The sequence below is a fragment of the Centruroides vittatus genome, unplaced genomic scaffold (assembly GCF_030686945.1).
Source record: "Centruroides vittatus isolate TY-2023 unplaced genomic scaffold, ASM3068694v2 contig_357, whole genome shotgun sequence".
Classification (NCBI taxonomy): Eukaryota; Metazoa; Arthropoda; class Arachnida; order Scorpiones; family Buthidae; genus Centruroides; species Centruroides vittatus.
Genome location: NW_027122180.1, coordinates 4,197,829 through 4,211,282, shown reverse-complemented (window position 1 = coordinate 4,211,282; position 13,454 = coordinate 4,197,829). Strand labels below are relative to the sequence as shown.

Genomic DNA, 13,454 nt, shown 5'->3' with positions numbered 1-13,454 from the left:
ATCGTCGTTCCGTGGTGTTGGATTAACGTGCTCCGTGTTTTGATCGAAAACTTGGATAATTGGTGAGGTAGACACCGATAAATTATATATCATTGGGACGTGTAAAAAGCCTGGTTTCTGTGAGTACACTTGTCTTATTATTTTTCTCTTCGAATCGAACGTTGCACTGAGTGGCCATCGTCGCACGCGTCTTTGGACTTTGTCGCCGTTACGCGTGATCGTACTGGATTACATTCTTCTACGACTGATATTGTATGCTCTGATATGAAGTTAATATACCATGCAAATATCGTGGTAATCCATTAATTAAGAGCCACATCATTGCCGCTCAAAATCCCGCACCGAACAAAGAGCATTGTTCTCAGCCACGTGGAAGTCCTAGCCATTCGGCGTGAGGTCGCCGTTCAGCGCCTCTCAACTACCTCAGACGTCACACTAGTTGCTTAAGCCGCTGCTGTGGCAAGTTTTAGCCCTGATCATAACTCTTATTGCAAAGCCGGTCCTTGCCGGGTATCGTTTTATTTGTGCTATACAACCTAACCTGCTGAGTAAATTACCTCTCCTGACATGTCAAGGGAAAGTGCAGCAGAAAGTTTAAACAATAGCTTCATCGAAGAAGATCTTATAACATCAATCAATGGACACCTGGAAACCATTCTCAACTGTATTCCAACAAACATGAGCATAGCTGTCAATAAAGAAGAACGGACCCATGCCAGGGTAGCGGCCGTCAGTTTGCATGCGGCCGCTAACCAAATTTTTGGAGTGGTCCTAGCGCTAAGAGAAAGGGTCAAGGAACTTTCAAAGCCAGTATCTTCTCTGGATAAGGGATCCTTCTCGGACGTCCTAAAGAGAAATCTAAAATCAATGAGTAAAACGACTAAATTAATTTCTGAAAATTCAGCAAAGTTAGAGGGGAGAAAGAACCCTAAGAAAGCTAACCACAACATCATCGTATCAGCAGTCAAAGACCCAAATCAGCCTGTCCCTCTACCAGAGGAAACAATGAATATAGTGCAATCTCACATCGACCCAAGACAACTTGGAGTCAAAATAAACCATGTGAGGCCTCTCCCAAGTGGAGATATTGCAATACAGCTGCATGACGAGCAGGACCTAATATCCTTAAAAACAGCAATACAAAACAATGAGCACCTCTCACAGCAAATTAGAGTAACAGAGCGAAATAAAAAGCTCCCGAAAATAATACTACTCAATGTGCCAAACAGCACAGAAAATGAAGAGCTAATTCAGCAAATATATGATCAGAACCATCAAATAAAGGAACAAATCACACAGGAAGACTTCATGGAAAACACCAAACTGAGCCATAGCTTTCAACCAAAAGGAACAACTCATTCAAGGCATGTAATCCTAAGCGTTACTCCTAGTATTAGGAACATACTTATGCAAGAAAAAAGGGTCTTCGTGGGATGGTACTCCCTAACCGTGGATGATTACATCTCAACCATCCGATGCTTTAACTGTTCGGGATACTGGCACACCTCACATAGATGTGAGGATAGGCAACGCTGTAGCCATTGCACTAGACGTCATAAATTTAAGGACTGTCCTAACCTACAGAAGGAACCGAAATGTATAAACTGTATCAATTATAACAAAACCGTACCAGAGAATAAGGCAATGAATACTAATCATAATGCATTTGATAAACACTGCCCAATAACAAAATGGCACAGAGCTAATCAAGTTCACAACACCCATTATGAATAGTCAGCCTCCTCTTATCCCATCCCCCAGTATGGACAATAACATAAAAGCTACCTATCTGAAAAATAAAAACAAGACAAAAAGTTCTCTAAATATACTGCAAATCAATCTCCAACGGAGCATGGCTGCTTCCACTAATGCAATACAAGCAATAATTGAGAAAGAAGCAGACATCCTAGTTTTCCAGGAGCCCTACCTTCGCGATAATACGGTCTCAATGCTTGGAAGTGGTAAAATCCTCACTAGACGAATAGACAATTACCCGATCCGCACAGGTTTCATGATAACCAATAGGCACCTTAACTGCCAGCTAGTCACTCAGTGTAGCAAAATTTATACCACTACGATCAGTGTTGACTATGGAGAGCGTCAAATTTTTATTATCAGTGCCTACTGCCCGCCTTCGGAGGAAATAGAGGCTCCCCTACAAGAAATTAGAGACATCTTTAAAGAACTCCCTGCTAACTCTATACTCATCTGTGGAGATTTTAATTCAAAATCACCGATCTGGCACAGCCCAGTAGAAGATTCAAGGGGCCGTGCAGTCTGTGAACTTATGACCGAACTGGACATTCAGTCCTATAACGTCAGCACGCTTCCAACTTTCTCCAGTAGTAACGGGAAAAGTTGGATCGACCTATGTCTGGGCAACAGGAAATCTACCATATTTAACATCGACTGCAGGACTCAGCATCAGGTTTCTGCAAGCGACCATGCTTACATCCTTACCAAGATAACAGACATCAACTGCCCTGCTAACATCAACATCTGTAACAACACAAATTGGGATCATTATGAGGAAAATATCAAATGTATGTGGGACCCCTCTGACCTCATTAGCATCAACTCTTGTCAGGAAATTGACATCGCTGTTGAACAGCTCCAAAGGGCTCTAAGGGAAGCATTCTATTGGTCCACCCACATCAAAGCTAAAAAGCCCTCGGCTCCCTGGTGGAACAAGGAACTGGAGACAAACAGGAAAAAAGTCCGGGCGGCAAAGAGGCGCTACGTGCGAGAGGTAGACCCCACTACTAAACTCTCTCTTAAGCAGACGTACCTAACTCTTTTCAGGGATTATAAAACTCTCATAAATCGCACTAGAAGTAATTCTTGGAAGAACTTCTGCACTTCTTCTAACTCAAAGGGCCCTTGGAGTATTCCATATTATACTGTAATTAAAAAAAACAAAGCCTCTACCATTCCGGCCACCATTTCTAATCCCAATATTCATACCACCAACCTGAGAGAGACATATAGAGCTATTTTCTCAGCTCTTTTCCCCCCTGATGATCCTATTAACGACTCCGCAGAACATAAAAACACGAGGGAAAAAAGCCAAAAGGAATTAACTACTTGCAATGATTGTCCTTTCACTTCAAACGAAATTGGCAAAGAATTTCAAAGGATAAAGAAGAGAAAGGCCCCAGGCCCAGATCTTATCGATTGGAGGATGGCCCAGCATGCGTTCTCTGCCATCCCCACCACTTTTCTCATACTGTTCAACAAGTGTTTATCTCTGGGATACTTCCCAAAACTTTGGAAAGAAGCCTCTGTTAGACTCATTCAAAAAGAGAAGAACTCATCACCGACTGACGCCTCCGGCTATCGCCCAATCTCTCTCCTAGCAGTGATTGGGAAGGTTCTGGATGCACTGATGGCGGGAAGAATCCTCCATCACCTCGAGAATCAGGCAGCCCTAAATGAAGCACAATATGGCTTTAGAAAAGGTAAGAATACACATCAGGCCATTGGAAAAATCATCCAATATATTCAGACTGCAAAACTCGAAGGTAGGCACACCATGATGGTCACCATTGACTTCAAGGGCGCTTTCGACCACGCATGGTGGCCAGCCATCCTGTCTACTCTGATCAAAACAAACTGTCCGGCCAACATTCTAAAACTTCTTCGCAGCTTCCTTTCGGAAAGGGAGGTAATGGCAATTGAGACTGGTAAAATCCACTATAGATCGTTTATCTCGAGAGGATGCCCTCAGGGCTCAAAATCAGGACCTCTCCTTTGGAATATCCTATATAATGGTCTATTGAACATCACTAAAGGAACAAATCTAAATGGAGACCCATATATTCAAGGCTATGCAGACGACACAGCCATCCTGCTAAGCCATCATAATCATGATACCTTACAGACTTATACTAATAATCTGCTGAAGTTGGTACACAAGTGGAGTGAGGAGAACAAGCTCATTATCAATTATAATAAATGTAACTGTATGGTTTTCCCTAAAGGGAATCCCCTTCAGAAGCGTCCTTCTATTAAAATTAACAATCAAAAAATCCAGTGGACAAACAATATCAAGTATCTAGGTCTGATCCTAGACCCAAAACTGACTTGGAGGGACCACATCCACTACACTTACGACAAGGCTGTTAGAGTTAATCATGCACTTAGGTGCATCGCCCGTAATTACTGGGGCTTAAATCATCAAAACAGCAGGACAATCTACAAGGGGGCCGTAGAGCCAATTCTCACGTATGGCTGTGAGGTCTGGGGCCATGCTGTTGCCAAGACCCACATACGCCGTAAACTCCTCTCAGCACAACGGACCTCAGCCATTGCAATTACCAAATCCTATAGAACAGCTCCTACGGATGCCCTATTGGTTATTGCAGGGCTACTCCCTATTCATCTGACTATCTTATACAGGTATATTAAGAATCTCTTCATAAAGATGATCACAGCAGACATCAATCAAGATCAACTCCATAAACACATCTCCGACTTAAAGCTTCCTGATCTTACCCACTCTCTTGTCAATGAAATTGTTAAGAATGGTATTGACCTTAACACGAAAATGGAAAACAAACACCCAGCCAATAATATCTCTAGCAACTTTTACCTCAAAGAAACCTTTATCCCGAACGGCCTCAACTTCTTTACCGACGGCTCGAAAACGTCAGATGATGTAGGTGCCTCAGTATGCCTCGAAGATTCTTCAAAAAGGAACTTTTGGCAAGCAGTATACAAACTGCATAAAAATTGCTCTATTAACCAGGCAGAATCACTAGCAATCTTCAACTCATTAAAGTATATTCATACTAATATCCAATGGCTACAACACAGGACAATCAATATTATCAGTGATAGCCGGATTGCCCTCCATCAAATTAAAAATGAAAATGTCAAACTCCCCATAATTGAAAACAGCCTCAAGTTAATATATGCACTCGAAGACTCCACCAAAATAAACTTCTACTGGATAAGAGGTCACTCTGGAAACGTCGGGAATGATAGAGCTGACCACTTGGCCAAAAAAGCTAAGGATATTGCAACGAATTGCAACCACTCGTCACTCCCAATGTCCTATCTCTGTAGCAAACTTAATAATATCATCATGGACAGGTGGCAAAATGAGTGGGATAAAAGCAACACCGGTCGCATCACTCATGAATTCATCCCTAATGTTAACAATAGGATGTTTAACAAACACCTAGAAACCTCGCATGCTCTCACTCAGATTATGACGGCACATGGTAACTTTAAGGCCTACCTTTGTCGTTTCTTAAAGAAAGGCAACGGTCTGTGTGACTGCGGTGTAGAAGGTGATGATCCTCATCACCTTATCTTTACTTGCACTAAGTACGTTACTCACCGCTCTCATCTGAGGCAACTGGTGGAAAAAGACGGGCACCACTGGCCCTGTAAACTAAACACCTTCATCGACAATAGGAAAATCTTCTGTGCCTTTACAAACTTTGTTCACAACCTTAATCTTATGAACTATCAACAGACCTTCTAAAAGCAACTCATATTTCCACATCCTCGTTGCAGTGTTACCATGCTCCTATTCAGCCTAGTGTGTTGTATCCTGTTTAACTTTGGCATCATCGAGCTCTTTCTCATCATGTTTAACCATTATATTTTATTTATCCTTTATCATAAGGCTACCATTGTATAATGTACTGTACATTCTTTGCTTATTGTATAACCACTGTATTCCGTCTCCCCCCGTATTATGTACAATCTCCGTATCCTGTACCATTCATCCTCTGTTACATTTTTATCCACTGGTCTTTGTATTTCTGCTGTTTTATGTTCAACATCCGTTCTATGTAACTTCCTTGCCATACCCTGTATCTTGGTGCATCATTTTCCGACACCTATCCCTTACTAACCTCTACCTCCTCTCTCCGGTTCCCTGCTGCTATGGTTACTCCTGTAGCTCGCTCCCCCTAATTGGTTACCGTCGCGTCTTACCCCCTTTTGTTTACTTTCTACTTGCGGTCCCTTCTGTTTCAATTGCATCCTCCTCAGTTCCCGGCAGACGCCCTACAGCCCTCCTTTCCTTCCTTTTTTTTTTTTTTTTTTTTTTTTTTTTTTTTTTTTTCCCCCCCCCTTCCTCATCCCCACCCACCCCACTCTCTACTACCTTACCTATCCCCCTTTCTTTCCCAAGGCTATACCATTGAGTCAGGCCTTTCCTTTAACATCCTATCCTATTATTGAATCTCAAGATGAAATTGATAATATTTTTAATATCATTGTTTAATTTAATCTAGTTTTTTTACAATAAATGCTGCATTCTATATTTATTTTCTTTTGCTATTATTATTATGTGGCAAATTAAATTCATTAACTGCTATTATTATTATTATGGGACAGAGGAAGTATTACTTATATGTTTATTATTATCTATAACTTTCTACAAATATTTATATTCAATGTTAAAATTATCAATTATCATTACATTCATTTTTATTTTATTAACATTATTGCTTTTGGTGTTGTCAAATTTCCTAACATAGCTCTGGTAGAGAATGTTAATAAAAAGTCTACAAACATCAGAAAATGAAAATCAACACACATATATATATATAATGAATTAATAATAAATAAAATTAATACTTTAAAAAAATATATATATATATATAATGTAAGTATATTATAAAAAATTTACTTTTATTTATATATATAAATAAAAGTAAATTTCTTAGTTATGTATAAAACTATTATTTTTGATCAAGAGAGTTCTTTTAGAATTTCTTAACTAACAATATGCACACACAATAACAAACACACAGTACCTGTATGCATATGTGCTAGATATTTTTCTAAATATCCAGAACATATGCACACATAAGTGAGCCCATGGGTTTATTTTTGGATACTAGATATACTTTTTAATGTCACAATTTCAGAGATGATGATGTCTGCCAAAGTGAATAACAGAGAATGCAACAGGTTAATTCATTATTACAATAATAATAAAATGGCCATTCTGTTCCTGATATTGTACCCCTTAAACTTATGGAGAATAATCTTAAAAAATTGGAATGCAAATAATGATGATGAAGAAATTAAAAAATTATTATTCTGATGATGAATAATGTAAATATAATTTTTATTAATAAATGTTTTCAAAAGTGTATCTGAACCTATTTAGAAGAATATCCACTACACACTTAAGTAAATACAGTAAAGCGTCGAAAAGTGGAACCAATTGGGGACTGGGGTCCTTCCAGTTAATGATTTGTTCCAGTTTCCGACTTTGTACGAAAAAATACATTAACCTGTCCGATGTTCAAATTTTTCTCCGTTGCGTATCGCTTCCTGTTGAATTTTCGTCGATTTTAAGCCTAACGAAAATTTTTATAATAATAATCGAGGCTATCGTATCGTTAAAAATTATTTCTTTATTTTGTACAAACAAAATAAATATATTAAAGAATATAAAAAACATGAAAATTATACTTTAGAAGTAAATTTAGTATCAAAAACATTCGATTCAGCACGACACAGTCCGACTGAAAATCGTTCCACTTTCCGGCCATTCCACTTACCGACGTTCCACTTATCGACGCTCTACTGTATAAGCAAATTTAAATTTCCATACTTACAGCAAGTAAAGGAAGTGACATCAATATACTTTCATAACGAGCACCAGGAGTGAATAATCCAAATTTTGTTCCTCGGTCATAAATTAGATTAAATTCTACATATCTATCAATATAATTTATAAAAAATTTATTAACATTAAGTTTGTGCAAAGGAATAGTTTTAATATATTAAAGAACTACATATTCTGAAATCTTAATAATAATAATAATAAAGCATAAATTGATCTTTTAATTAACTTTTAATTATTTGATTTGTAACTTAATTATTTAAATCACAGATTAATTATAAAGACCAGAAATTTTTTATCAGTCTGTTTTATGCAAACAAAAAATTTTAAAAATTTAATTTTTATTTTTCCAAATACAAACTGTGATTAAGAAGTATCTAAACTGGTGCTATAAATCCAGAATTAAGCAAACACTGGATGTAGCTAGACATTGGGTTAACCTAACATGCATGTGCCATAAATTTTGTCCATAAGTTCATAGTTATAAATTATTCATTTATAACTATGCTTTGTTCTTACATGTGCTAACCAGTTTATTGCATTTGCAATGTTGAATAAAATTGATCAATTGATTTTTACAATGATATGGTCAAAACATTCCAAAATACTGTAAAAAAATCTAATTATTGTAACTGTTGTTAAAATCAATCCAATCTGGATAAATTTTGAACAGACCTCATATACTTAATCTAGTAGTTTTCTATTTTTCAGACTCTTTGAAATACTCAATTTTAAAAAATTAAGAATTTGAATAAATAAATAAAATAATTAGCTGCATATTACTTTTCTATAACTTATTTCTATAACTTATTATTATGCATATTACTTTTCTATAACTTATTATCAAAAATTTTCTAAAAGTGGGAATTTAAATCCTGAAATGTTAAACCAAAAGAGAACAACAACACTTTTTGATGTAAAGCTAAGAATGCTTGTAATTACAGTAAGCCATGCATGGCATTATTATGCCATGGCATTTTAATCTTTCTTTTTGGTTTCTCTTCAAATTCTGTTGATACATACATCTTTAAAGTTAAGTTTTCACATTTACCAAATATACATACATAGAGAGAGAGAGAGAGAGAGAGAGAGAGAGAGAAGAGAAAGAATCCCTCTATCTATTAAATCTATTAAACCTATATTAAACTTGCAGTTTTAGTATAGTTTTTGATTGAAACATTTTATTTACTTTTTCTATTTCTTGCAGTATTAAATTCTGTACAGATAACATAAAAATTTAAAATTGATTTGCTTCAAGATACTGTTAGTTCTAGCATATTGAAATAATTTATTATTTAATGCCGTATATTATGTTATCTGTTAAAGTAATTTCTTAATTGTATTTGCTCTTGATACCCATCAGCATATCCATATGACTTTTTAAAATGGACATTAGTGCATCCCATCTACTTATTGAATTTATGAATAATATACAGATCCATTATATAGTTCCAAAAAAGTAATAATGCTTGAATTTATAGAAGTAGGTTTTTTACATACCAAATTAAGACTAAGCTGAACAAAGAATATATTTAGTTTGATCATTTCTTTGGCAAATAATGGCTTGTATACCCTTGTATATTCCTTACATATTCATTTACACTAACTCGTACATGGAAAACAGATATAGACCTATTCCTTGCAGTTTTCCATTTCTACTATATTAATCACAAATACTTCATTTCAACAACTCCAAGTTGCTTATTGCCAGTGTGTGTAGCCTTTGGCCTTTTAGTTTCTTTGCAAATAGAGAACTGTTAATAAATCCAGTTGCAAACAGAAAATATGTATTTACTTTTAAGTAAAAATAGTAAAAACACATGGCCAACAGTATTTACATTTAATAAATATACAATGAAAATACAATGTTTTCACAAAGATAAAATCTTTGCTTTCGTTTCCCTTTGTGAATTTTCATGGACTGCTGATGGTGTGAAACGACAGAAGAGAAATGAAAGAAAAGGTTTTATCTTTGTGAAAACATTGTATTTATATTGTATATTTATTAAATGTATTTACTTATTTAATAAGTACATTAGCAATTAAGTGCAAAAATAAATAATTCAGTAGTGGGAAAAATTAACTTACCTTTCCTATATAAATAAAAATTTTTTAAATATTCATTAAAAAAAATTCTAAGACTTGAATCCAGAACAGCCCAAAGACAGACCTATAGGATAAAATGTAACCACTACACAACCAATTCTTATGAATACTTATGCACTCTCTCTCTCTGTGTGCCATATCAGAAATCCTGATGTCGGCAAGCACCTGGCGCAGGTTAATAAGTGGTTAGTTAAAGTGCCAAGGTGTATCCTGGGGGAAGTTACAACCAGAGTGGTTCCCCATTGTCTTCTCTGGTGCACGATGTTACGTGAGGGGAAATGCCTTCTGGGAGGTCTTGTAAGGGAAACTGGCCCCTATTCAGGTGTTACAAATATGGAAAAAACCCGAAAAACTCCACGTGGCCAGCCTGTCTGAGTGCAGCACAAACCCGTGACCGAAATCCCAGTGTTTAGTGACAGAACAGCTTGGCCGCTGGTGGGCACTTCTGCACTAGAGCATATAAATTAAATAATTTAAAATTGGTTCCTTTTTTTCTTCAAAATGTTTACAATTGATGATTTTTGACTATTATATATAAGTTTAATTTTATGTAAACTTTTATTTTGAGCATGAAATATTTAAAAGTCAGGTAGTCATTTCATTGTCTTTCCTTGTTAGAAATATTCAGAATATGGGGGTGTCCAACTTAAAGTTTTCTTGTATGCTGCTACATTTTCAATACTTGAACTGTTGATTTTGAAAGTGGGGCAAGTCCATTTTGTGAAAAAAAAATAGTTAAAGCTAATTCTTATTACAAATTAACATAAAATTTATGTTTTTAATCAATTCACAATAAATATCTTTTAATATTAGTATAAATTTGTTACTAGTAATTTATATCATCAACGATATTTGTTGCGAGTATTTTGGAAGTGAAGCAAGTCCACTTTGCTTTATATTATGCAGGATTATTACAAATTAATACAAAACTGTCATAAACATAATGCATTATTAGCACATGAAATGAAAAGTGAAGACTTCTATTCAATCAAACCTCTGGAGGAGGCAATTTTGAAAAGAACAAAAAATACTGTCAATTGGTTGAATATTTTCAAGAAATGCACTGTATAAATTGTTTTATAAAACATCGATGGAAAGATATTCACAGTTTAAAACTTTTGATTTATCACAAAAAATGGGGTAGGCCAAGTAGTTTTAGAAAAATAGTATTATCATCTTTAGATGAGAAAACTAGACTTATTACTAATGAAAAATATAAAGATATGATGGATTTATTACCCTATGTACCACCCATTCCAAGAATACTTTAAAAATCTGAACCATCTAAATTAAGAAATATGTATGAAACTTATTACTGAATATTTTTTCTTGTGTTAATCTACTTTTTCTTATAAAATTAAATTAATTTTTTGTTTTATTGTAGCTTTTCAAAAGAAGTATGAAATGTTGAAATAAAATAAATAAATAAATAAATAAAATATTCAATATTTTGTTATTATAATTACATTCCATTCAAAGAAAATCAACATTTTCAACAAATCATTACTTTTGAAAGTGAGGCAAGTCCATTGGTGCATGCTAAAACCACAAGTTTTTTCATCTAACACAGTTAACCATTACTTCAAGTTAAATTTACATGAAATAAGTCCACAAAAAATATAAAATAAGTCTGCTACTAAAAATGTATGGCCAAGAAGAATTAATTATTACAAAAATTTTACCATATGTATATTTTTACTTTTATATGAAGTGCTACTGCCAGAGGATATTTTAACTGTTTTACATTTAGAAGCGAACAAGCAGCTTATAAAGAAAGGTCGACTCTGCCATGAAATTGTTAATTCCTCAAATGTGCGTTTGAAAGGACTGGAGTGGAATAAAGACACATTTGTATGTATTGTCTTAGAAGAATCTTTTTAAAGATTTTTTGTAATAAGTCTATTACTGCTTATGAATATTTTTAAACCCATTCAAATGCAAAACATAATATTCTGAAAAACATGACTGAAAAATTTTCAGTAGTTAAACTTACATTCACTGGCCCTGCATATTAAGTAAATGTAATTTTGCAGCTTTATGCAAAACACTTGAGTCATGTGAGTTGTCACGTATTCATAAGCTTCCATTTAAGAATGCTATTGGTCAGTATAGTCATTGAGTTTATGACAAAGGGATAAGTGAAAGGCTTGACAAAGTTTCAGAAAAGGCTGATTGTGGGTGCCTGTCTCGCTGGAACCACGATATCAAGAACTGTAGAGCTAACTGGTTTTTCCAAAGGTGAGATATCCCAAGTGTTCAATCAGTGAAAAAATAGCCCCACAGTTGATGTCTAAAAGAATTAACTGTGGCTCCAAAACAGTTAATCAGGAATGAGACTGATGCCACCTGAAAAGGCTAGTGTGGAAAAAAAGGACTTCCTCTATGCAGCAATTGATGTAAGAATTTAATGAATCTCACTCCTGACCCATATCTACCCAAATTATGTGCAGGGAACTGTCTACAGTGGTGCCAAGAGTGCCATGATTGGACATCTGAGGACTGGAAAAAGTAATATGGATCCTGTTTGCCTCATTAATTCATCAAGGTTCTGGTGGGGTTGTTATGGTATGGGGCATGTTCTATTGGGATGAAACTGGTCTGCTGATATTCCTGGAAGGTCGGGTGACTTCCAATGAGTACCTGAACATTGTTACTGATCAAGTTCATCCTGCAATGTTGCATTTTTTCCTGCATGTGATGACTTTGATAACTACACTACTGTCCACCATTGCACAAGAATTGTTCAGCAATGGTTCAGCAAGCATGAAGATGACTTTTTCCACCCACCCTGGCCACCAGAGCTCAGATCTTAACTCCATCAAAAACATATGGGACATGTTAGAACAACAGATCTGCCAGCAAAGTTCTCTTTCGTAAAATCTACATGAACTAAAGGAAAGTCTAGTGAATGCCTTGTGTGCATTGACTTAGAAGCACTTCAGCACCTTGTAGAATCTATGTCAAATCGAGTAAATGATCTAATTCAAGCTAATGGTGGTCCAATATATTAACCTGCTGTTTCTAATTCATTGGCCAGTAAGTGTATAAATGTATAATTAAAAATGTAAATTCAAATATATAACCAAATATCTTGGCACCATATTTACACAATAAAATGACTCATTCATCTACCACTTTTTATTCATTGAAACTTTTCAATTACATACAAGCCATCTTCAGCAGTCATTGTATAATAAAAGAGAATAGAATGCAAATAACTTTTGGAACAAGAAATGGAACATTTTTTAAATTATTATTTTTTAAATAGACTTTTTTTTTAAATTATAACAATTTAGACTTTGACTCAAAATACAAAAAGTTTTGGAATACACTTTAGACAATTTTTAAATTTTACTTATAAATTATAATTATTTTGGCTTTGCATCTGTATAAACTATAAATACAATAAGAATAACAAAAACATATATTAATGAAGTAAAAATAAAACCCCATAAAAATTAAAGTATAGTATTTAAGCCATTATATATATTAGGATATGTATTTAAGTAATTTTTTTTAATTTACTAGTTATATTTATTTTGTCTAAGAGAGGTATCCAATTGGGATTCTGTTAAAGCATCATTACTGACAACTGAAAATGACTTCTTCATAATTGAAAACATTTCAGTAAATAAAAAGAAAGTTGGTATCCATAACTTAGCAGATGAATGAGTTATTTTATTATATAAATATATAACATTATAATTACTGTAAGATTCCATTTTTTTTAAATTATTATTAAATTCATTCA

The 13,454-nt window shown here is 34.7% G+C and overlaps 1 protein-coding gene across 2 annotated transcripts in view; it reads right to left on the bottom strand.

Annotated features, from left to right (window-relative positions):
• Window positions 1-7,566: 7,566 nt before the first annotated feature.
• The window catches only part of Coprox (oxygen-dependent coproporphyrinogen-III oxidase), a 59,777-nt gene continuing 53,889 nt past the window's right edge, over window positions 7,567-13,454 (bottom strand). For both annotated transcript variants that reach the window (XM_067269830.1, XM_067269831.1), the window contains one exon: window positions 7,567-7,692. In XM_067269830.1, the coding sequence (XP_067125931.1) occupies window positions 7,572-7,692 (121 nt within the window). In that variant the 3' untranslated portion in view covers window positions 7,567-7,571. The remainder of the gene's footprint in view (window positions 7,693-13,454) is intronic.